The sequence below is a fragment of the Piliocolobus tephrosceles genome, chromosome 12 (assembly GCF_002776525.5).
Source record: "Piliocolobus tephrosceles isolate RC106 chromosome 12, ASM277652v3, whole genome shotgun sequence".
Classification (NCBI taxonomy): domain Eukaryota; kingdom Metazoa; phylum Chordata; class Mammalia; order Primates; family Cercopithecidae; genus Piliocolobus; species Piliocolobus tephrosceles.
This window is the reverse complement of record NC_045445.1, coordinates 123,714,111-123,736,415: the sequence shown is the minus strand read 5'-3', so window position 1 is coordinate 123,736,415 and position 22,305 is coordinate 123,714,111. Positions and strand designations below refer to the sequence as shown.

At 40.8% G+C, this 22,305-nt stretch overlaps 1 protein-coding gene across 2 annotated transcripts in view; it reads left to right on the top strand.

The window, feature by feature from the left end:
- Positions 1–22,305, top strand: part of PDK3 (pyruvate dehydrogenase kinase 3) — a 76,703-nt gene that overhangs the window by 25,524 nt on the left and 28,874 nt on the right. For both annotated transcript variants that reach the window (XM_023202588.2, XM_023202589.1), the window contains exons 2-5: positions 3,818–3,959; positions 8,950–9,021; positions 13,440–13,624; positions 15,318–15,407. In XM_023202588.2, the coding sequence (XP_023058356.1) occupies positions 3,818–3,959; positions 8,950–9,021; positions 13,440–13,624; positions 15,318–15,407 (489 nt within the window). The remainder of the gene's footprint in view (positions 1–3,817; positions 3,960–8,949; positions 9,022–13,439; positions 13,625–15,317; positions 15,408–22,305) is intronic.

Genomic DNA, 22,305 nt, shown 5'->3' with positions numbered 1-22,305 from the left:
AGGACTTCCTTTTTCCTGTTAAAGAAAAAAAAAAAAAAAACTTGGCTAGGCGCGGTGGCTCATGCCTGTAATCCCAACAGTTTGGGAGGCCAAGGCGGGCAGATCACCTGAGGTCAGGAGTTCAAGACCAGCCTGGCCAACATAGTGAAACCCTGTCTCTACTAAAAATACAAAAATTAGCTGGGCATGGTAGTAGATGCCTCTAATCCCAGCTATTCCAGAGGCTGAGGCAGGGAGAATTGCTTGAACCCGGGAGGCGGAGCTTGCAGTGAGCCAAGATCGCACCATCGCACCCCAGCCTGGGTGACAGAGTGAGACCCTGTCTCCAAAAAAAAAAGGAGAGAAAAAGAAAAGAAAAAAAAATTATCTGATACTTGTTAAAGATGGTAGGGAAGGCTTTATTCAAGAGGGACCCCTACAATGGGAGTTTTGCAGTAGTGGGGAGAGAGCAGGCTGAACTCCTAGTGCAACAAGGACAAGTGGAAATTTATAGCCAAGGAGCAGTGTGTGGGTCAATGGGTGGAAAGTTACTAAGAGGAAAAGTCCAGGTTGGAGGGGATTCTTGCTGAAGGCAGGCCAAGGTGATAAGATATCGAGGGTAGGGGGATCATACACCAAGGGTAGGGAATTTTCACTGAAATGACTCAGCAGGATTTTTGCTAAGACTGGACTAAGCAGGTCAAGATAGAACCCAAAGTCGAGGCCTAGTCAAAAAGAGGACTCAGAGCCAGATGCGCTGGCTCACACCTGTAATCCCAGCACTTTGGGAGGCTGAGATGGGAAGATCGCTTGAGCCCAGGAGTTCGAGACCGGCCAGGGCAACATGGCAAAACCCCCTCTTTACTAAAAATACAAAAATTAGCCAGATGTCCCAGCTATGTGGGAGGCTGAGGTGGGGGAATCACTTGAGCCCGGGAGGTTGAGGCTGTAGTAAACCGTGATTGTGCCACTGCACTGCAGCCTGGGTGACAGAGTGAGACCCTGTCTCCAAAAACAAACAAACAAACAAATAAGCAAACCCAGGAGAACCTGGTTCAAGTTTGGTTAAAGGAGAGAGTCTTTGTCATCCCACAGTGAGAACATCAATGTTTCTTTTGTGATTTAAAGATAATTTCCTTTCTGTTTAACCAGGATGCAAAGTATTTCTCCCAGCATGTGAAAAGCTAGACTTATATTTTAACTTAGATAATAGGGAATTCATTTTACAGTGAGATTCACTGTGATAAATAGCAGCATTTTTAGTGCATTTAAAGTTAAAGTTATATTCATACAGAACCTTTTAGGTATAATATACGGATGCTCCTTGTCTTACAGTGGGGTTACATCCTGATGAATACATCATGAGTCAAAAATACTGTAACTGAAAAATGCACTTGGCCAGGCATGGTGGCTCATGCCTGTAATGCCAGCACTTTGGGAGGCCAAGGTGGGTGGATCACTTGAGGTCAGGAGTTCGAGAACAGCCTGGCCAACATGATGAAACCCTATCTCTACTGAAAACACAAAAACTAGCCGAGCATTGTGATGGGCGCCTGTAATCCCAGCTACTTGGGAGGCTGAGGCATGAGAATCGCTTGAACCCAGTGGGTGGAGGTTGCAGTGAGTGGAGATCGTGCCACTGCACTCCAACCTGGGTGACAGAGTGAGACTCTGTCTCAAAACAAAAAAGCACTTAATAATTAGATAAACCCATCATAAAGTCAGAAGATTAAACAATCAAAAAATCATAAATTGAACTGTTTTAAGTTGGGAACTGTCTCTATATTATTTGAAGCAAAATGACCAGAGCTGGTTGGGCATGGTGGCTCACGCCTGTAATCCCAGCACTTTGGGAGGCCGAGGTGGGTGGATCATGAGGCCAGGAGATCGAGACCATCCTGGCTAACATGGTGAAACCCCGCCTCTACTAAAAATATAAAAAATTAGCCAGGCGTGGTGGTGGGCGCCTGTAGTCCCAGCTATTTGAGAGGCTGAGGCAGGAGAATCGCTTGAACCCAGGAGGCAGAGGTTGCAGTGAGTCGAGATCGTGCCATTGCACTCCAGCCTGGGCAACAGAACAACACTCCGTCTAAAAAAAAAGGACCAGAGTCATTTTAAATGTTAATTGCCTAAGGCCAAATGAATGTGTATAGAATAGATGTTGGAAGGTCATTGCGGGGGCATTTCACCCCTTCCCCTCTTACTTGAAGTGGGTATTTGGGGATTAAGGTACTTATCACAGTGAAAGTACAAAGGAGAAAAGTGAATCATCAATTAGTTAAAAGATTTACCAAAGGCCTTCAATATACTCACTTAGGATGAGGGAAATGAGGGATGGATTATTTCAGACTTTCATCTTTTATTGTAACTTTTTTGAGAATGGAGAAGTGGGTCAGGGATGAGTGGGGAAGAAAGGTTCTGCAGATGACTTTCTAGACTAGGTTCTGTTTTTCAAGTTTTATTTGGTAGGGAGAGCAAATGAATAAACCAGAATGTGACTGGAAGTGTTAGAAGATTGGATTTACTTCTGAATCTCTGACTTGCTGCCTTCATGACCTACAGAAGAATAAGGAGAGTTTGGAAGAGAAAATTGTTAAATGAGCTCTGCTCATCTCTCTCTGGGCCTGGCTACGATGTTGCCCATTTCTGTGCAGCCTCCAGGGAATATGGAACAGCAAAGAGGCCTAGGCAGGGCAAGGGAGATGGGATGGACTCCTCAATACCATGGAGACCAGGAGGACCAGTGTTTGTCCAGCACTTACTCCGTGTCAGCCTCCGTGCACGGTATCACATTTAGTCCTTACACAAACTAGTTTTAGCCCCATTTTACAGATTAAGGCAGCTGAGACTCAGAAGTGAAGAAGCTTACCAAAGTTTTCACAACCTGCAAATGGAGGAGTTGGGGCTGGAGGACATTTGTGTCTCCAAAGCTCATGCCTTTTCTATCAGGCCCTCCACCACCAGCCACCATGGAGTTTCCAGCAGGGCTGGGGGTTGCAGGCCAGTCTGATGCTAGAACTCTTCTTGCCATATGACAGCAGAGGAAGGAGCTCAGGTTTCCTCTTTTAAGTGGCCAGGTATGTTTCCTCTCATGGCATCTTGTCTATGTAAATTTTATGCACAGCCAGTTCAGGGAAGCCTCCAGAAGGCACTGACCTCCTTCCTTGTGGTCAACCCACATCTTACCCTCTCCGATGTGGCACGGTAGATCCCTCTGCCTCTGAGTACACCCGGGAGATAGTTTCTCTGGCATGTTTCTCTGGCACATGCCAGCCCTGTGTCTCACAGTGAGAGCCTCTCCTCTGGAATCACAGGGTCTCTGGGGTCTGTGGCTACTTCCCAGAGGGGCAGAGCTATGGCCCCTGAAGAAACACACTGTAGGAAAATCTTAGGAAACAATTGGCACACACAGTAGGTGAATATTTGTGAAATGAATGGATCCGTTGCCTCCTGGAAAGCCCTATGAACGGGAGTGGATTTACATGTTCTGTTACCTTTGTACTTGGCAGTTTTCCCACGGTATTTATTTGAAAAGAAGTTCAGATTATATCCCAGGTCACTTTTAGATTGCCGCTGGTAATGCTAGGAATGTTTTCGTGTTAAGAAAAAAAAAAACAAAACTGCTTTCAAGGTTGCCTCTTGTAATGAATGTTCTTTTTCTCTGCTAATTAAATTATTTTCTTCAACTTGCTATTTCAAAGGATAAAAATTCAACTAGAGACTGCAGGATTATTTAATTTTCTCTTTCCAACCAGTAGTAACCATGCTACCATGGGAGCACTTTATTTCTCCATCTGTTAGACTATAAAATCATGGTACATTTTTTATGTCTTAATAGGGAGAGATAATGCATGTGAGAAAACTTCATATATGTTTCTACGAAAGGAACTTCCTGTGCGGCTGGCTAACACAATGAGAGAAGTTAATCTTCTGCCGGATAATTTACTTAACCGCCCTTCAGTGGGATTGGTTCAGAGTTGGTAAGTAAACAATGTGGCTTAAAATGGATCTTCCCACAATGCTGTGAACATTTGGCAGCGGGACCATTCTCTGTAAAAGTGCACATACTGCCCATCTGGGGAATGAGTCATTTGGGATAGCTGGATTTTCCATGCAATTCAAAGTTTTTTTTTTTTTCTTTATGTGCTGTTTGTTTTAAAGTTGTTTTAATGAAAATGCTTGTAAATTATACTAGACACTTTCTTGAGTTTTTCTTGTGTGTGGTGGGATTGCACTTTTTCTGACAGGGTATTTGCTGCTTTTATCAAGTCTTAACCTTACTCCTTTTGTTTTCCTTGTCAAGACATTCCTTGAAGTCAGTGCTTCTTGTAGAACAAATTAAGTCATTTAAAGGGGAACCTCAGATTGGAAAAATATCAGTTCCCTGCTGTGCTTCATTTGCTCCATGAAAAGTAGGGAAAATTTTGACAGAGTATAACGTAAACTTAAATCAGTTATAGCTCTGATGCTTGAAGCATATGTCATTTAACTGAAGACGTTGAATTTGTGACGCAAAGTTACCCGCTAGGTAAGCAGGGTGAGATCAATGAATGGTAGGATATAAGAGCAAGTGGTGTGTTTTTAGAAAGGGGTTTGCATATACAGTGTTTGAGAAACATTTGCAGGTCTACTCTGTGTTTTAAAAGCAAGGTAGAGGCCGGCTGTGGTGGCTCACACCTGTAATCCCAGCACTTTGGAAGGCCGAGGTGGGCAGATCACTTGAGGTCAGGAGTTTGAGACCAGCCTGGCCAACATGGTGAAACCTCATCTCTACTAAAAATACACAAATTAGCCAGGCATGGTGGCATGCACCTGTAATCCCAGCTACTCAGGAGACTGAGGCAAGAGAATCACTTGAACCTGGGAGGTGGAGATTGCAGTGAGATAAGGTCACGCCACTGTACTCTCCAGCCTGGGCAACAGAATAAAACTCCATCTCAAAAATAATAAATAAATAAATAAATAAATAAATGCAAGTAGAAGTCACTGTGAAGAAAGTTGGAGGAGTTGGGAAGGTCAGATGCTGTCAGTCCTCTCAAGCAAGCACAGTGCTGTGGGAGCAGAGAGAAGCGGACAGAAATGCAAGCTGTGGTTCCGCACTGCCCCTTGGTGGGTGGGTGGAACTGACAGATTGCAGGTGACAGGGAGAGCATTTTAGAAGGGAATGGTGTGGACAGATGTAAGGAGAATGGAACTACTAATTAGCTCGCATCTAGAGGGTTAGTGGAGGCCGGGCTACTGAAAGAGAATGGACATTCAATAGTCATTCCTCCATAGTATTAATTATAATAAATTCATAGGGTTAAAATGAATTGTCTGAGACACACTATATTAGGTGGTCTCAGAGGTACAGTGTCAAGTCTCTTTTCCAGACAAGCAGCAGCTTGTCACTGTGTGACGTGCAGTCTTTGGAATACAGGAGAAATGAAAGAGACCGTGACCGTGGCTTTGATGTCATATAGTTCCTTGCATCCTGCTCTGGTTCTATAGCTTGTTTCTGAAAGAGCAGCAAGTTCTTGTTTGCACGAGACTTCTTTATTGCTTCAAGGCCATCATTAGAGATTTTCCAGTAGAAGGTATAAAATCCCAATTAGAGGATTCCACCCCACTGTGGTGGGGATTCTAGGTTGGCAGGATCAAATCCCCTGATCCTGGTGGTGGTGACAGTTAAACATTTACTATTGCTTATGTACAGGCTGGGTCAGGGGCTTCAAAGTGAATTGCTGGGCTCTTTCGTGTTGCTTTCCAACATCAACAACCAATTCCGAGTCTCTGGACAGCAACTGGGTTCAGCAATTCAGTTCAATCCTGACACTACCTGCTTGGAGTCAGGGCACACTCCACAGCTTTACAGCTCAACCCCACAAGAATCTCCCCTACTGCAGACACCAGTCACAAGTCCTGGGCCACCTGTGCCTCTGACTGAGTGGCTGGACATTGAGTTTCCACGCCCCTTCTCTCAGGTTTGATAATTTGCTGGAACGGCTCACAGAACTCAGGAAGATACTTTACCTATGTTTATAGGTTTATTAGAAAGGGTACAATTCGGAAACAGCCACATGGGAGAGATGCATAGGGCAAGGTATGGGGGGCCTCATGGAGCTTCCATGCCCACTCTGGACACACCACCCTCCCAGTACCCCCATATGTTCACCAACCTGGAAACTCTGATGGTCGTTCAAGGGTTTTGATAGAGCTCAATGTCCAGCCCTCTCCCCTCCCCAGAAGTTGAGGGTAGAGCTGAAAGTTAGTCCTCGAATCACTTGGCCTTTCTGGTGACCAGCCCCATCCTGAGGCTATCTAGAGATCCCATCCTAAGTCACCACATTAGCATGAACTCAGGTGTGGTCAAAGGGGGCCCTTTATGGATAGCAGAAGACACTCCTATCACTCAGAAAGTTCCAAGGGTTTTGGGAGCTCTGTGCCAGGAAGCAGGGACAAAGACCAAATGTACCTAAATGTGTTGTATTATACTGACAAAGTATAGGCTCAAACAAATTGCTATGTCAACTCTGTTGTTTGGTTTTTGTCTTTTAACTGTTCCTTTTCCATATCCATTCCAAACAAATGCATGCCATTTCTTCCTTCTTGTTTCTTAAACATTCTATTTTGAAATACTTTCCTACTTAACAGAAGGGTTGCAAAACTGGTAGAAAGAATTCCCATATACTGTCACGTAGATTCACTAATTGTTAACATTGTTAACATTTGACCACGTTCTACCATTGTCATTCATATTCTCTGTTTCTGTCTCACTCTCTGCGTACACACACACACACACGTGCACACACACATACATATATCTATGTCTGTATATGGCACACACACCCATATATGGTACACATACACGATGTCTACATCATGCCCCTCTGCCGTGAATACTTTAGCATGTATTTCATTGGAACAGGTCTTAGAAAACCACAATGTGATCATCAAATTCGGGAAATTTAACATTGATACAGTAATGTCTTCTAATATGTAGAACTTGTTCTCACTTTACTAATTGTTGTGATGCTACCCCCATCTTTTTTTTTCTTTTTTTTTTTTTTTTTTTTTTTTTTTTTTGCATTCTCCTCCTGATTTAGGAATCCACTTCAGGATCATGCATTGTGTTTCACTGCCATTTTTTCCTTTTAAAAATGAATCTTATGCATAATGGGCTGTGAACCCCACCACTGTCCCCTTGGTCACAGTATGTCCTCGTTGCTCTTTTGACTGTCAGGCTGGGAACCTCAGAATAATCTTTGGCTCCCTTCTATTTATGACTTTCTTCAACTATCCCCTTTGGAAAGGACAGGATGCCTACCTAGCTTGCTTGTGTGTGGCAGGACGGAGGGCATCACTGGGGCTGGCTGGCTTTGACCTCTTGGTGTTTTGACCCAGTGATTTTAACAATATCTAATCCATAGCCTTATGTGCCCAGAGACTTTTATTTATTTATTTATTTTTATTTTTTTGAGATGGAGTCTTGCTCAGTTTCCCAGACTGGAGTGCAGTGGCACAGCCTCGGCTCACCGCAATCTCTGCCTCCTGGGTTCGAGCGATTCTCCTGCCTCAGCCTCCCGAGTAGCTGGGACTACAGGCATGTGCCACCATGCCCAGCTAATTTTTTGTATTTTTAGTAGAGATGGGGTTTCGCCATGTTGGCCAGGTTGGTCTCAAACTCCTGACCTCAGGTGATCCACCCACTTTGGCCTCCCAAAGTGCTGGGATTACAGGCATGAGCCAACATGCCTGGCTTCCAGAGACTTTTAAAAAATATGTCCAGTGATGAACATTCATTAGTATCAAATGCATTGTCCAAAGTTCACATGAGGCTGATGAATCAAGTGGCATTCTCACTGGAGTATTTATATGTGTAACAGTCATTTTTAGTTATTGGAGTGTCCTCATCCTCTATCCAAAGGTGTAGAAAATAGGATTAGTGGCAGTTAATGGTTAGAAATAATTAGAATAAAGGGATAATTCTTTCAGGACATGTTAAAACCCCAAATAGAGATCACATATCTCTAATTGGAATATCTGAATCTCCACGAGATCCAACAGATCCTGGCTTGATATAGCTACTGCACTAATGGGCCTCTCCAGATGTCATTTTTCTATGTTCTCCAGATCTTAATGTTGGACAGACTGTTTCTTATACTGGCCCTGATTGAGATATGGAGCTATTCTTAATCCAGAAGCTGTTTCTGAGGGTTTAATTGGCATTTTTCCTCCCCCATTAAGTATTGATGAAATTAATTTAACTTCTTCATGTCTAGTTTCTAAGTTCTTGGCAGGCACTTCAGCGTCACACATATGCTTCTTAAAATGTGTATGTACCTTTTTGGTAATCAAACTATAGACTTGATATGTAAGTTAGGATGTGTCTGTTTGTAAGTAGAGAAAATGAAACTGAACCTGGCTCATGTCACTAGAAGGTCCAGCCATAGGGTAAGCTTTTGGTGTTGGTTTGATTGAGAGATTCACGAAGCTGTCGAGGCCCTGCTTTCGATGGCGTTGGCTTCGTTTTCAGACTGGATTCCCTCCTGGTGGCAGAATAGCTGCAGCAGTTCCAGGCTTCCAATCCACACAGCACACTGTACAAAAGCAGAACAGCTTGGTTTCTCTGCCAGAGTCCTCCAGCGAGTCTTTTCTGTCATTTTACTAGCCTGAATTGAGACAGTATGTCCTTCCTGAGCCATTCCCTGTGTTCAGGAGAATGCACACAGTGATAGACTTAGACCTAAACTATTGGGCTAATGAATAATTAGTGACAAGAGAAATAGGATTGCCCAGAGAAAAATGGGACCACGCAGGATCTTTGGAGGCACCAGCTTCCCTGATAACACTTGAGCCACATGGGGGATGGGGATGGGATGGAGACCTGAGTGAAAATTTGGAGTGTTCTAAGGAAGAGGGAGAGGAGGGGTGGATGCTGGGCAGGCGACTAACACAGTAACTCTTCTTTTTCTTTTTTTTTCCTTTTAGGTATATGCAGAGTTTTCTTGAACTTTTAGAATATGAAAATAAGAGCCCTGAGGATCCACAGGTCTTGGATAAGTAAGTATGGTACCACTTACCTGAAAGTAAAAATATCTCGATAAGAAAGATTTTGGTAAATATAATTCAAGTCATTAAGACTGAAGGAGTATGATGTGGACAAAAGCATTCATTTTCTTAATGAGTAATGACTCAACATTGAGTTTTTTTTAATTCGAGTTAAGAATGTAACACAATACAAAAGTAATAATGACACTTTCAGTTTTGCTTTTATGATCTAATTCTTAATACCTTTACCCAAGGTGAACTGGGCACTCACTATGAATACTGCAGTAAATGTTCCATCTAGTGGTAGTTTTAAGAATGCAGTGGACTTTGTATATACATGAATTTATCTACTCAATCCTTTACAATTAAAAAAAAATTTCAACAGGATATTACATTTGAGCTCAAAAACTGTAGTGGTTTTGTTTTGGAGAGGCATAAAAGGGTACGTTTTTTATATAGCAACCTGAATTCTATTGTATTGCTCCCATTATGCACAGACTGGCAAATTATGCCGATGAGATATTTCTGTTTCTCATTTTTATTTATCCCAGGAACACTAACTCTAGCTGTGAGTATGTTTTCCCCTCCAAGAGAAATTAAATATCCCTTTCACATTAATTTCTTCCTGTTTCGTGTATATGTGAGTGGATGCATATGGTAGGCCTGTTGTACTGAGGAATTTCTAAGTATAAACTAGTCCACATAGTTGTGAGACTGAACACCTGACTTAATAGATGTTCCGTAAGAAGAACTAGGAAAATACCATGTTATACAAGCAACCTTGGAGGTATTTAACCCAGTCCTCTCAATCCACAGATAAGGAAACTGAGGTCAGAGATGTGAAGTGACTTGCCCAAGATTGTGACCATTCATAGCAAAGCTGGACCTATAAATTATGTTTTCGTTTGAGCCATGAGTAGCTAGTTCTAGTCTAGTTGTAAACTAAAATTCAAAGGAAAAACAAAAGCCCTCACCTATTTTATACTTTGTTGGGTGTTTTGTCTAATGAATCTGTGAAATGTGGAAGGTGGGGAAGCATTGGGTTAGAGCCCCAGATGTAGCGTTTTCCTTGATATAAGCCACTGCTGTCATTTAAGCAATCAGTATTAAATGAGTTCAGTCCAGGAGCTTTGTTTTCTCAAAAGTCGTTAGCTGGTAATCGTTTGGTGGAAATCCGAAAGCCTAGGGCTGACCGCTGTAGCTTCAGATTTTAGAACAGATTTGTGGAAGTATAGTTGGTCCTTTGTATTGGCAGGTTCCACATCCTTGGATTCCACCAGCCACAGATCGAAAAGATATTCAGGAAAAAAAAAGCAATAAAAAATAACAACAATAAGAAATAATACAGATTTTTAAAATACAGTTTAACGACTGTTTAAATCGCATTTAGATTGTATCAGGTATTATAACTAGTCTAGAAATGATTTAAAGTATCAGAGAGGATGTGAGTAGGCTGTATACACTGTTTTAGACAAGGGACTTGAGCATCTGAGGATCTGGGTATCTTCGGGGATCCTGGAAACAGTCCCCTACGGATACTGAGAGACGACTATACATGATATTAAATTTCTGCTGTGTTTTTCCCGGAGTCCCGTCTCAGTTTCTGGAACAGGTTATCAGATGCGATTTATGGCCATGAGCCTGCTTTGCAAACTGTCAGTGCTTAATCCAGTGTGTGCTTGACCATCGCAATAATAGCTGAGCTCTCACTCTGTGAGTTTTGTAACTTGCCTAGGTTCATGTGGCTAGTTGCGATAGTTGGCATTTGAGAAGTATGATGTTCTTGGTGAAGGAAGGAGTGAAAGGTGAGCGAGTACCATGGTAGCAGCCTTTTCTGTTTACCAAGAGGTTGTATGGGATCACCAGCAGGGAAATCATTTTAGTAAAGCAAAAGTAGCTTAGAGGACAAGCGTGTTGATCATTTATGATAGAGTTTAGGAGAGCCCGGAAGATTAGAGGAGAATTCTGAGCATTGAGCCATTGAGGTAAGTCTCCCCACTTCAGATAAGTTGAGGCACTTCTCTACTATAATGAATCGTTTCACTTTAGTAATATTTAACTTACAAATACATTGCAATGAGTATTACATAAAGGACAAATTGTCCATTATAAAATTTTTTGTGAATAATGATGGCCTAATTTCAGAGTTTTACATCTTTATTGTCATTGTATGTATGTATTTGTTACAGAAATATTTCATCATTCAGAAAAATAAGACTATTCAGATAAGTAAAAAAAAAGAAAAAGCCCCCCCAAATTTCTACTACCGGGGGACAACTATTACTATTTTCCTTTCTTCCATGCTTTTCCCTAGGCATGCATATATTTATATGTGTAAACTATTTTTTCAAACATAACAAGTGTCAACATTGTAGATCTACGCCATTATTAATAGTGTCATAATATTCATGTTAATAGTCCATCTTCAGATAGTTCATGCAATTTGATCATCTATCACTGGATTTTAGACTGGTTTGTAGTTTTCGTGCTACTATAAACAATGCTTTAAAGAACAACTTTTAAATATATCTGTTGGCTGGGCACGGTGGCTCACACCTGTAATACCAGCACTTTGGGAGGCCAAGGCAGTCAGATCACCTGAGGCCAGGAGTTTGAGACCAGCCTGAGCAACGTGGTGAAACCCTGTCTCTACTAAAAATATGAAAATTAGCCAGGCATGATGGCAGGCACCTGTAATCCCAGGTACTTGGGAGGCTGCAAGAGAATTGGCCGAACCCGGGAGGCAGAGGTTGCAGTGAGCCAAGATTGTGCCACTGCACTCTAGCCTGGGCAACAGAGCGAGACTCTGTCTCATAAATAAATAAATAAACACACAAACAGCTGTTTACTTTGTCCAGTTATTTTCCTAGGATCAATTCCTGGAAGTGGAATTATTTTCTTTGGGCTTTTGCTGTATGTTGTTAATTGTCCTGAGAAGTGCCTCAGTTAAGCCCCAAACTCTAACTGATGCTGATACATGGAGAATAATAAATATCACATTGTTTTAATTTGCTTTTCTTATTTGTAAGGGTGAAGTTATTGGCATTTGTGCTTCTTCTTTGGTAAATTTTGCATTGATAGCAGGTCCTTTGCCTAGTTTTCTGATGGGGTGCTAGTTTTTTCCTTTTCTTAAGGTTTTTTTTTTTTTTTCACTTAATTTATTAATGTGTGTCCCTATAGGATTGCTAAAATTCTACATAGTCATATCATTTGTTTCTTCATATTATTTGTTTCAACCTTTGGTATTAAGCTTAGAACAGCCCTCCTTATCCCAAGATTATATACTTATTCACCTGATTTTTCTGTTATCATTTCTGTGATTTTATCCTTTTACATTTTTAATCCAGTATTTGGTTTAAGTCTTGAAATTAGGATGTGACTTAAATCGTTAGCCCACTGTTCCAGTTAACTTGATTATTAGTTTCATTGTTTACCTACTGATTTGCAATGTCACTTTCTCAATATGCTCAATTTTTATATATACATACTCACTCACTCATGGGCCTAGTTCTAAACTTTTTGTTTAGTTCCATCAACTGACTTGTCTTCTACCATTCTTAATGTATTTTCCCCATGCATATTTGCAATAATATGCCAGATACTTGAATAGTTGAATTGCCTGTGTTCTATCTGCATTTCATCACTATATTTTACTGCTGCAAGATATTTATTTCCAAATTTTACTCTTAAATTGTGTGTATGAGACACTTCGGGAGGCCAAGGCGGGTGGATCACGAGGTCAGGAGTTCAAGACCAGTCTGGCCAATGTGGTGAAATCCCGTCTCTACTAAAAATATGAAAATTAGCCAGGCATGGTGGTGTACACCTGTAGTCTTAGCTACTCGGGAGGCTGAGTAGAAGAATTGCTTGAACCTGGGAGGCGGAGGTTGCAGTGAACCGAGATCATACCACTGTACTTCAGCCTGGGCGACAGAGTGAGACTCCGTCAAACAAACAAACAAAACCCAAAAAACAGTGTGACGTTATTTCTTTATTCATGGAAGCTATTGCTTTGAGATTCCATTAATCAATCCTTGGAGATTTTGGGGGATTGTCCTCATGTTCTCAGAAGAAATATTGATATGTTCTGCAATTCTTTATTCAACTTTTATAGAACCTGTATTTATATGTAATCACTTATCCAAAAAGTCAGTGGATTCCTAAAAGGGTATTTGAGCATTTTCTTTCTGTACTAGAACCTTTTACTTTTTGCACCTCTGAAAGAAGGGTTTCTGTAGAAATAAGGTTGCAAGCAAAAACTTGGCTCATATTTTTAGTTTCTTGTGAGTGGTTCCTTGTTGTATGCAGTAAGAATAATGTCTTTACTTATAAAAATACCAGCAGACAACTAGTCTGGGGACAGAGCTGGGAAGTCTGCATCAGCCCATGAGATACTAAGACTGACCACGTTTTGTTTCCCTCTCACACAGCTTTCTACAAGTTCTGATTAAAGTCAGAAATAGACACAATGATGTGGTTCCTACAATGGCGCAAGGAGTGATTGAATACAAGGAGAAGTTTGGGTTTGATCCTTTCATTAGCACTAACATCCAATATTTTCTGGATCGGTTTTATACCAACCGCATCTCGTTCCGCATGCTTATTAATCAGCACAGTAAGTTGGGGTTTCTTGGTCCAGTTTTGAAAAGGTAACCATAGTGATTTCTCCCAAATGGTTTCCTGTTGTTAATTTACTGACCTGCATTTTTGGTTGTAGAAATTTCATTTCTAGTTTAGGTTTTCCTAAGTGAATCCTAGCCATTAAAAAGCTATTAATTTGTATTCTTGGTCAAAAGAAATTTTTGAAAGGCTTTTATGAGGCTCACATTAGAGACAGGACCACTGCGTACCTTTAAAGTCTCTGCCGATACAGTCCTGATGGGGATGGGGGACCGCCCTTAATGGCAGCCAAGCCTTCATCTCTGAATACTTTTATGTATCTCAGATTGTATTCTTTTCTTTATCCCGGATGTTATGTGTTTTCCTTTTTAGTTTTAAAAACATTAACACTGGGAATATTGAATTGGATGTTGGTGTAGGAGCCATCAGTTCTTTATTTCACAGTGATCAGTGAAGTCAGATTAAGCCAGACTGTCAGCCCATAATCCCGTACTGAGAGTTTTAGTCTGCTCTTTAGGGTACTAAGCAGATATGAAAAAAACAAGTAAAATTCCCTACACACAAAAAACTTTTTGGCTTATCTTCAGCACTGTCTCTTTGGCTGATTTTATAATCCTTAAGGAAATGCATCCACATGTCTAGAGCATAATTCACCCTGTTTGCTGCATTACAAAGTGGACAAAGTGTCTTTATTTTACTAATTTGATTTATTTGGATAAGTGAATGTTACACAACTATTAAATGTGACTTTATATTAAATGTATATCCTCAAAATGGAAATGTATGACAATTTACAGGAATAAAAGAGCCTAAATACTATTCAACTAAATACTTAGATAACTCCAATTGCTTTCTGATCTAAATACACGTGTACACACATATATGTGCATGTTTTTAGGTCATTAGTTAAGCCTACACACCTCTGTTTTTCTTCACCTTAATCAGTTGGAGCTTTATTAATTGGCCTAATGCCTGTATTTATCATTTTTCATAGTTTAAAATCTCCCCGATTTTATTTAGGCATCCTTCTTTTGTTAGTCACAATTTTTGCTTTGTTTAAAAATAACACCTATAAATATTTGGATGCAGATTGCTTTTTTCTTTGGGGCTTATTTTGACTTTTATTCAGAAACAAAATTTTGCAAATCTTGTATATTGTGAAATTATCTGAGTGTATTTTTAAAAATACTTGAACAAGTATTGTTTGTGTACACAACATTGAAACATAATCTTCTTGGGGGAGGCATCTGAAATGCTGCCAGCAAAGACATTTTACAGGCTTGTCCAAATGGTATAGACTACGTGTTCTAAATGTTTAATGAAAGTAGGAATAAGTGTCTGGAGTAGTACTAAGAAGGTGGGTATACTTGACTAAGGATGAAAGTAAGTTTCTTCATCCGTGTCACATTGGGAGAGGAAGAACGGGTTGGGCACCTGGCACACGTCACTACTTTAAAACCTGCTGACTGCAGCTGACAGACCTTAAAGCACATCCTCCTCCTTCATTGACCAATAAGAGTTGCTCACCCATCAATTGTGTGTATTCCATTGCTCTAAGTTGCTGTGGATGCTAAAATGATTTTTACAAGTAAGAGATCCTTTCTAAACATAAGCCCCTGTATTTCCCTGCGTGACCATCCCAGCCTGCTGTGTTTTAATCCCCTCCCTTTCCTTTTGTGTTCGTCTAGCACTTCTGTTTGGGGGTGACACTAATCCTGTTCATCCTAAACACATAGGAAGTATCGATCCCACCTGTAATGTGGCGGATGTGGTGAAAGGTAAGGAGACCGTTGTAATGGTATTGATTACATTACAAATCGGATCGTGGTTTATTTGAGGCAACTTGTCTATAGGGTTATTTTGCAGTGCAGTCTGCTGATTCATCAGGTCACTCTGGGCCCAAGCCACTTGATCCAGATGAAATGTTCTTTCTAGGCAGTTCAGGAAAGATGCATAATTGGTAATACTCAAAATGTGAGTTTCTACTTTATTGATTAGAGTTTCATTTGTAGTTCTGTCTCAAACCGTAAACCTTTAAGTAAGATTCTGATTGCCACTGTTATCTGAAAATTTCAGAGAATCCAAGTTCTTGTCATAAAATTAGGTTGAATTCACATATCTATAAAATTTAAACATCTTTCTGTTGTTCACATCTGGCTTTAGAATTTATGTGGCATGTAAACTTCATGGGTTCATTGGACATTAAGCTAGACCTTGTTCCAGTATCTTCTGGGAAGAACCAAGCCCTATATCCATAAGTCCCTGGTACCCAGGCACTTTGAATTTGAACAGCAGTTTCTTCATTATTTATTCATTTAAGATCAATGCTGTCTCCAAGAAACCTTCCTGGTTGTGAGCGATCCACCAGGTACTTCTTCAGTTTTCTTCAGTGTTATGGTTACTTTGTGCAACCTCATATCCCCAAATTGTGCCTTTCTGCAGATTATATCTCCTGTGTTAGCCTTTGTCTCACTTCTCTAAACACTCACCTCACAAGTTTCACGGGCGCAATTCTCTCTGATCTGCATCAAGGATCTTCGTTGTTCTTCAGCAGCCATGGCAAAGGAAAACCTCTGCAATTTGTTTACCGTGGGCATTCCTAAACCCAGGGAGGAGGACCAGACCTGTTGGTTTTAGCTTAGCCTGGGATTGTCAAGCTGCCCTGACCTCAGCCTAGGATTGTCAAGCTGCCCTGGCCTCTGTTGAGTCACAACACATTTACTCACGTTATTTCAGTTATAAGGTGAATCAGCCCAGCCTCAGCTCTCTAGGAATCCTATTGGTTGCTCTCTCACAAGAGAACTTTGTGGTTCATCAGAACCTCCAAAGGCCTCCAGGGGCAAGGAGGAAAGGGTCAGTCTTATCATAGCTTATATGTTCATTAGGCCCTAGCTCAGTGCCTTTTATGAAACAGAAAACTTGATTCAGACAGTTGATTACCCCTTTGAGAAAAAGGCATAATTTAGAAAGCAAAAGTGCAATGTGATGTATGGTATGTGTGCCTTTTCTCTTGAACTGTAACCAATTTGAGGTCAGGGTTTGTGTCTTACATTTGTTTTATAACTTGCATAGAACCAAGTGTAGTGCTTGTGTAGGTGATTAATAAATATTCCTTGGTTTGATAAATTTTAAATCTTTTGAGAATATACTTTTAAAAACAACTTTTTTGAAATATAATCTCATATGATAAACTTCACCCATTTAAAATGCTCAATTCAGTGGTTTTTAGTGTATTCACAGAGTTGTACAACCATCACCACAATCCAATGGTAGAACATTTTCTTTTTTTTTCTTTCTTGTTTTTTTTCTGTCGCCCAGGCTGGAGTGCAGTGGCGTGATTTTGGCTCACTGCAAGCTCCGCCCTTCGGGTTCAAGCGATTCTCCTGCCTCAGCCTCCTGAGTAGCTGGGATTACAGGTGCACGCCACCACGCCTGGCTGATTTTTGTATTTTTAGTAGAGACGGGGTTTCACCATGTTGGCCAGGATGGTCTCGATCTCCTGACCTCGTGATCCACCTGCCTTGGCCTCCCAAAGTGCTGGGATTACAGGTGTGAGCTACCACGCCAAGCCTGTAGAACATTTTCATCACCCCAGAAAGAAACCCTGGACCCGTTAGCAGTCACTGCCTTCTACCCTTCTCTCTAGCCCTAGACAACCACTAATCTGCTTTCTGACTCTATATAGATTTTCCTATTATAGACATTTCATATAAACAAAACATTATAATATATGGTCTTTGGTAACTGGCTTCTTTCACTCAGCATAACATTTTCAAGGGTCATTGACATTGTAGTATCTTTCAGTACTTTATTCCTTTTTATGGCTGAAAAATATTCCATTGTATGAATATAACACATTTTATTTTTCTCTTCATGTTAGCTGGGTGATCTTAGACTCGGTTAAGTAACCTCTGGGGCTCAGATTGTTCGTCTCTAAAATGATGCTCTTGGTAATTCACCTATATTGTAGAGTTAAATGAGTTCATATTTGTAGAACTCCTAAAGCGATGCTAGTACACAGTAAAGGCTGTAGACAGGTTTACTAGCAGCAGATAGTCCTTGGGTGTCAGATACGTCATTTGGCTTCCCATTTACGCCATTGATTCTATAATAGGTTGGTGCCTTTATTTTGTTTCTGGCATAAATTATAAAATATTTTTAAAAGTCATTTCAGGCTTTTATAAGACAATTGGAAATTTGAGCACTGGATATTTGACATTAAAAATATGTTAACTTTTTAAGTGTGATATTGTTATTTGGTGGTGTTTTTATAAAGGAGTACTAGCTTTGAGAGAGATATTTTAAAATATTTAAACATGATATGAAATGATGTGAGATTTGCTTAAAAGTTATACACAGGGAGGGGAGTGAAAAGGACTGGGCATTTGTTGAAAATTCTTGAGGCTGTTGATGGGCACATGGGTTCATTATACTATGCTCTGTACTTGGGTATGTGTTTGGAATTCTTCACGGTAAACGTATGAGTCTGTTCTCATGTTGCTATAAAGAACTACCTGAGACTGGGTAATTTATAAAGAAAAGAGGTTTGATTGACTCACAGTTCTGCCGGTTGTACAGGAGGCATGGCTGGGGAGGTCTCAGGAAACTTACAATCATGGCAGAAGGGTGGAGGAGAAGTAAGCAGGTCTTCACTTGGTGGCAGGAGAGAGCAAGCGAAGGGGAAAGTGCTACACACTTTTAAACAACCAGATCTCATGGGAACTCACTATCATGAGAACAGCAAGAGGGAACTCTGCCCCCCGTGATCCAATCACCTCCCACCAGGCCCCACCACCATCACTGAGGATCACTATTCAACATGAGATTTGGGTGAGGGTGCAGAGCCAAACCATATCAATGAAGTTTTAAAAACACTTGTTTTCATCATCTTATTGTTTCTCCACAAATAAAGTCTTTCACTAATTTTTAGGGAGCTTTTAACCAAGAACAAATACAACCAGATAAGTCACAGGGAGTTTTATGAAACTGTTACCACTTCTATAGAACAGAGAGATTAAGTGGTGCTAGAGTGAGTCAGAGGTATCATAAGACAATGTGAGGAGGAATTGACTGTGGCTTGACTTTTAACGTGGAAAGAATCTATCGTTTTATGGCACTTACTCTCTGTGTTTCTCTTCTCTCATATTTAGTACATATTACCCAGCCTTGTCATTATTTGTACTTTTTTTTTTTTTTTGAGATGGAGTCTCGCTGTGTTGCCCAGGCTGGAGTGCAATGGCACGATCTTGGCTCACTGCAACCTCTGCCTCCCGAGTTCAAGCAATTCTCCTGCCTTAGCCTCCCAAGTAGCTGGAATTACAGGCACCCGCCATCATGCCCAGCTAATTTTTGTATTTTTGTAGAGATGAGGTTTCACCATGTTGGCCACGCTGGTCTTGAACTCCTGACCTCAGGTGATCCTCCCACCTCAGCCTCCCAAAGTGCTGGGATTACAGGCATGAGCCACTGTGCCCGGTCTGTTTGTCTCTCTCTAACTAGGGTGTCAATTTCTAAAGGTCTGGAATTATTCTTATATGCTTTCGCATCACTCCTCTTAGGGTCAGAAGTTTTGTACCAAAAAGTAGCTGAAGATTATATGAAGAATAGTTCAATATGTATTTGAAAGAAAAAGCACTGGAAGTTTATGCCAATGTCTACCTCATAGCCTCCTGTTTGTTTTGTCCCTTTTAGTCACAATTTTGACCCTGAGCCACAGTCCCCTCCTTTTTCTTCCTTCTTCCTGTACCCACAGCTTTATCTTCAGTCTTTCTCCTGCCCTTATGAACTATATTATACCCATTATTGTACTGTGAACAGAGTTTACTGCTTCTTCTTATTTAATCATTCCTGCTGCTCACTGGCATAATTAAAGCTTGGAGTTCCTAGTGAAGCCCTATACAGTAACAGTCACTTCTTGTGCCCTTCTGTGACTCAAAATCCCCCTTCCCCCAACACACACACACACACACACACACACACACACACACGCATGGACATGTACACACATACAAATCCCACCCCCACACTCATGGGGTAAGCAGGAAGGGCTGGCACGCTCCCCATTCCCCACACTTCTCTCAAACCATGTTTTTTCATCTCTCAACATCATCTTCCCTTAAGGACAAAAAACAGTGGAGTTGGTTTCAGATTCTGAAAGTGTATAACCCTCTAAAGCAGCAGCCACACAATCAACTTTCTGACATCCTTCATTCCCTTCATAAATGACGGATACCATACCCACAGCACACTAAATACTCTTGGCTTATATGCATTTTCTGGAATGCTTTTGTACTTCTGCTTCCACCTGGTGAGGTGCATGCTTACTAAGGGTAACTTATTTGTACCCAAGCCATTGATGTAAGTTATACTCACTGTTGTGACTATATAATTTATTTAAATGTTATGTAAACTGAAGAAATATACATACATAAAAGAGACTTATTTCTGTTAAAACCAAGTTGAATGCTTTGGAAGGACTCTTAAAAATGTTATGAAATGACTGTGAGTAAGAAAATGATTAGATTACATGGCAACACAGAGTAAAAATCTTACCTGGAATTCATACCCAGTTTGCTTCACAAGTATCTTTAAGTTTATTATACTTTAAAGAAATAGGAATTAGAATTCATAGATGTAAGTGATGTTCTTCATCCAAGAAAGACGAACTGGAACCCCAAACTGATCCACATTCAAAGGAAAGGCCTTATATGAATATATTGACAGAGAAATAAATTGTATGTTCAAATGTGCATTTTAAGTTAATGTTTATGATAGTAATCAAATTTTATGGTTTCCCACTTTACCCAGCATTTCTGTTAATCATCCAACTCCTTTTCCCAGTTGGGACAGTTAAGAAGACTATTGCCATATTACCAAAATAATAAAAGTGCTCATCAAAGAAAGTTCAGAAAATATGGGAAAAGAGAGAAGAGAATAAAAATTACCCATTTTCATAATTTAGTGAGAACATTGTTTTATACATTTGAACTCATATCAGATTTATAGATAGGTGTGCAGCTGCAAATATTGTGTCTAATCTTTGTCTCCGTGAAATCCATAGTATTTGTGTATTTCTCTATCTCCAGCACTGATGCCCATCACACACACCCTTCCTGGCTGAATTCAATACCCCATGGTAGAAGCCTCTGTCCTGCTGTCTGCATCAATATTGTTGGAGTTCTTCCTGTGTTTAATCTGTGATACTCATTATCTGTATATTCAAATGGTCTTTCCAGCCAAGTGTGCATAACCTTTATTCCACAGTGGGGGATTGGCCTTATATCAGTTACTTTTTCTACCCTGGCAAATGGGCTAGGCAACCTAGAAGGAAACCTGCAGGCCTCTTTTTTCCTTGTAGACCAAAGCACATGTCTCCAGTGAACTGTCTGCTTCATTTCCTATGGACCCTCCTCTTAATTTTTTGAGCATCAAATACTTATGCGGAAGCTATTTCTAGCTCCAAGTAAGACTGAGAGAGAATAAAGAAGGCACAGAGCACCAAAGGTCGAAAGGCCTGAAATTTCTTCTGTGTCTTCTAGCTAAAAGGCACTGGAGTCTCCATCCCCAAATGCCCCAGGAGCAACCATCAGAAAGTCTCAAGAGGCCCAGGCCTCACCAGCTCTTACCAATCCCTGCCAAGTGTTGCCGAGGAAAGGAAGAAATGGATGTCAGCCTCTTTTGACTCTTAGTGAAGTCTTACTATTGCCTTCCTCTTTTTAGAGTTGTTGGTATTTTCACCCTGGCTTTTTACCTTCTTCCACTATCCTCTGAGATTTCTTAGTTAATCTTCTAACTCAGAATCTCTATAGCTAATCTTTTATTTCCTTCCTTTTGTTTTTAGCAGTTGGATGTTGCAAGAGTAAGGGCTCTGGGTTTTAATGACAGCCCTACTAATGATTTTTTTTTAGCTGTGAAGATCTTACATGGGTTAAGCATAGTCGGATGTCCAGCCCAAATGACCCTGTGTGGGCATGTGTGTGTGAGCCTCTTTGTATGCACACATGTGTGTTTTATAGGTTTAATACATGTTGGTCAGGTGCAGTGGCTCACACCTGTAATCCCAACACTTTGGAAGGCCGAGGGGGATGGATCACCTGAGGTCAGGAGTTCGAGACCAGCCTGGCCAGCATGGCGAAACCCCATCTCTACTAAAATTACAAAAGTTAGATGGGCATGGTGGTAGACGCCTGTAATCCCAACTACTCAGGAGGCTGAGGCAGGAGAATCGCTTGAACCCGGGAGATGGAGGTTACAGTGAGCCGAGATCGCACCATTACACTCCAGCCTGGGCAATAAGAGTGAAACTCCATCTCAAACAAACAGACAAACAAACAACAACAAGAACAACAAAGTAAGTGTTAAGCCCACTCCCATCCTTAGATCTCTTGAGACAGATTACAGAAAACTATGTAGAAGAGTAGAGACAATATTTCTATTTTTGACTAGACAGTTGTATCAACGTATAAAAATTGGGTGCATCTTGCGTAGCATTAATTGAATGTGCAGAACACTGAAGCATGCCTCCTTGCTGCTTATTTAGCACATTAATATCTACCTTTACACATCTGCAAATTATAGACTCCAGGTAGTGAATGCTAGAATTAGTGTTGTAAAGCAGGTCCTATTATCCTTTGGGAGGTGCCTTCCATTGTGACCCTTTTCCTTCCTTTCTTTGTA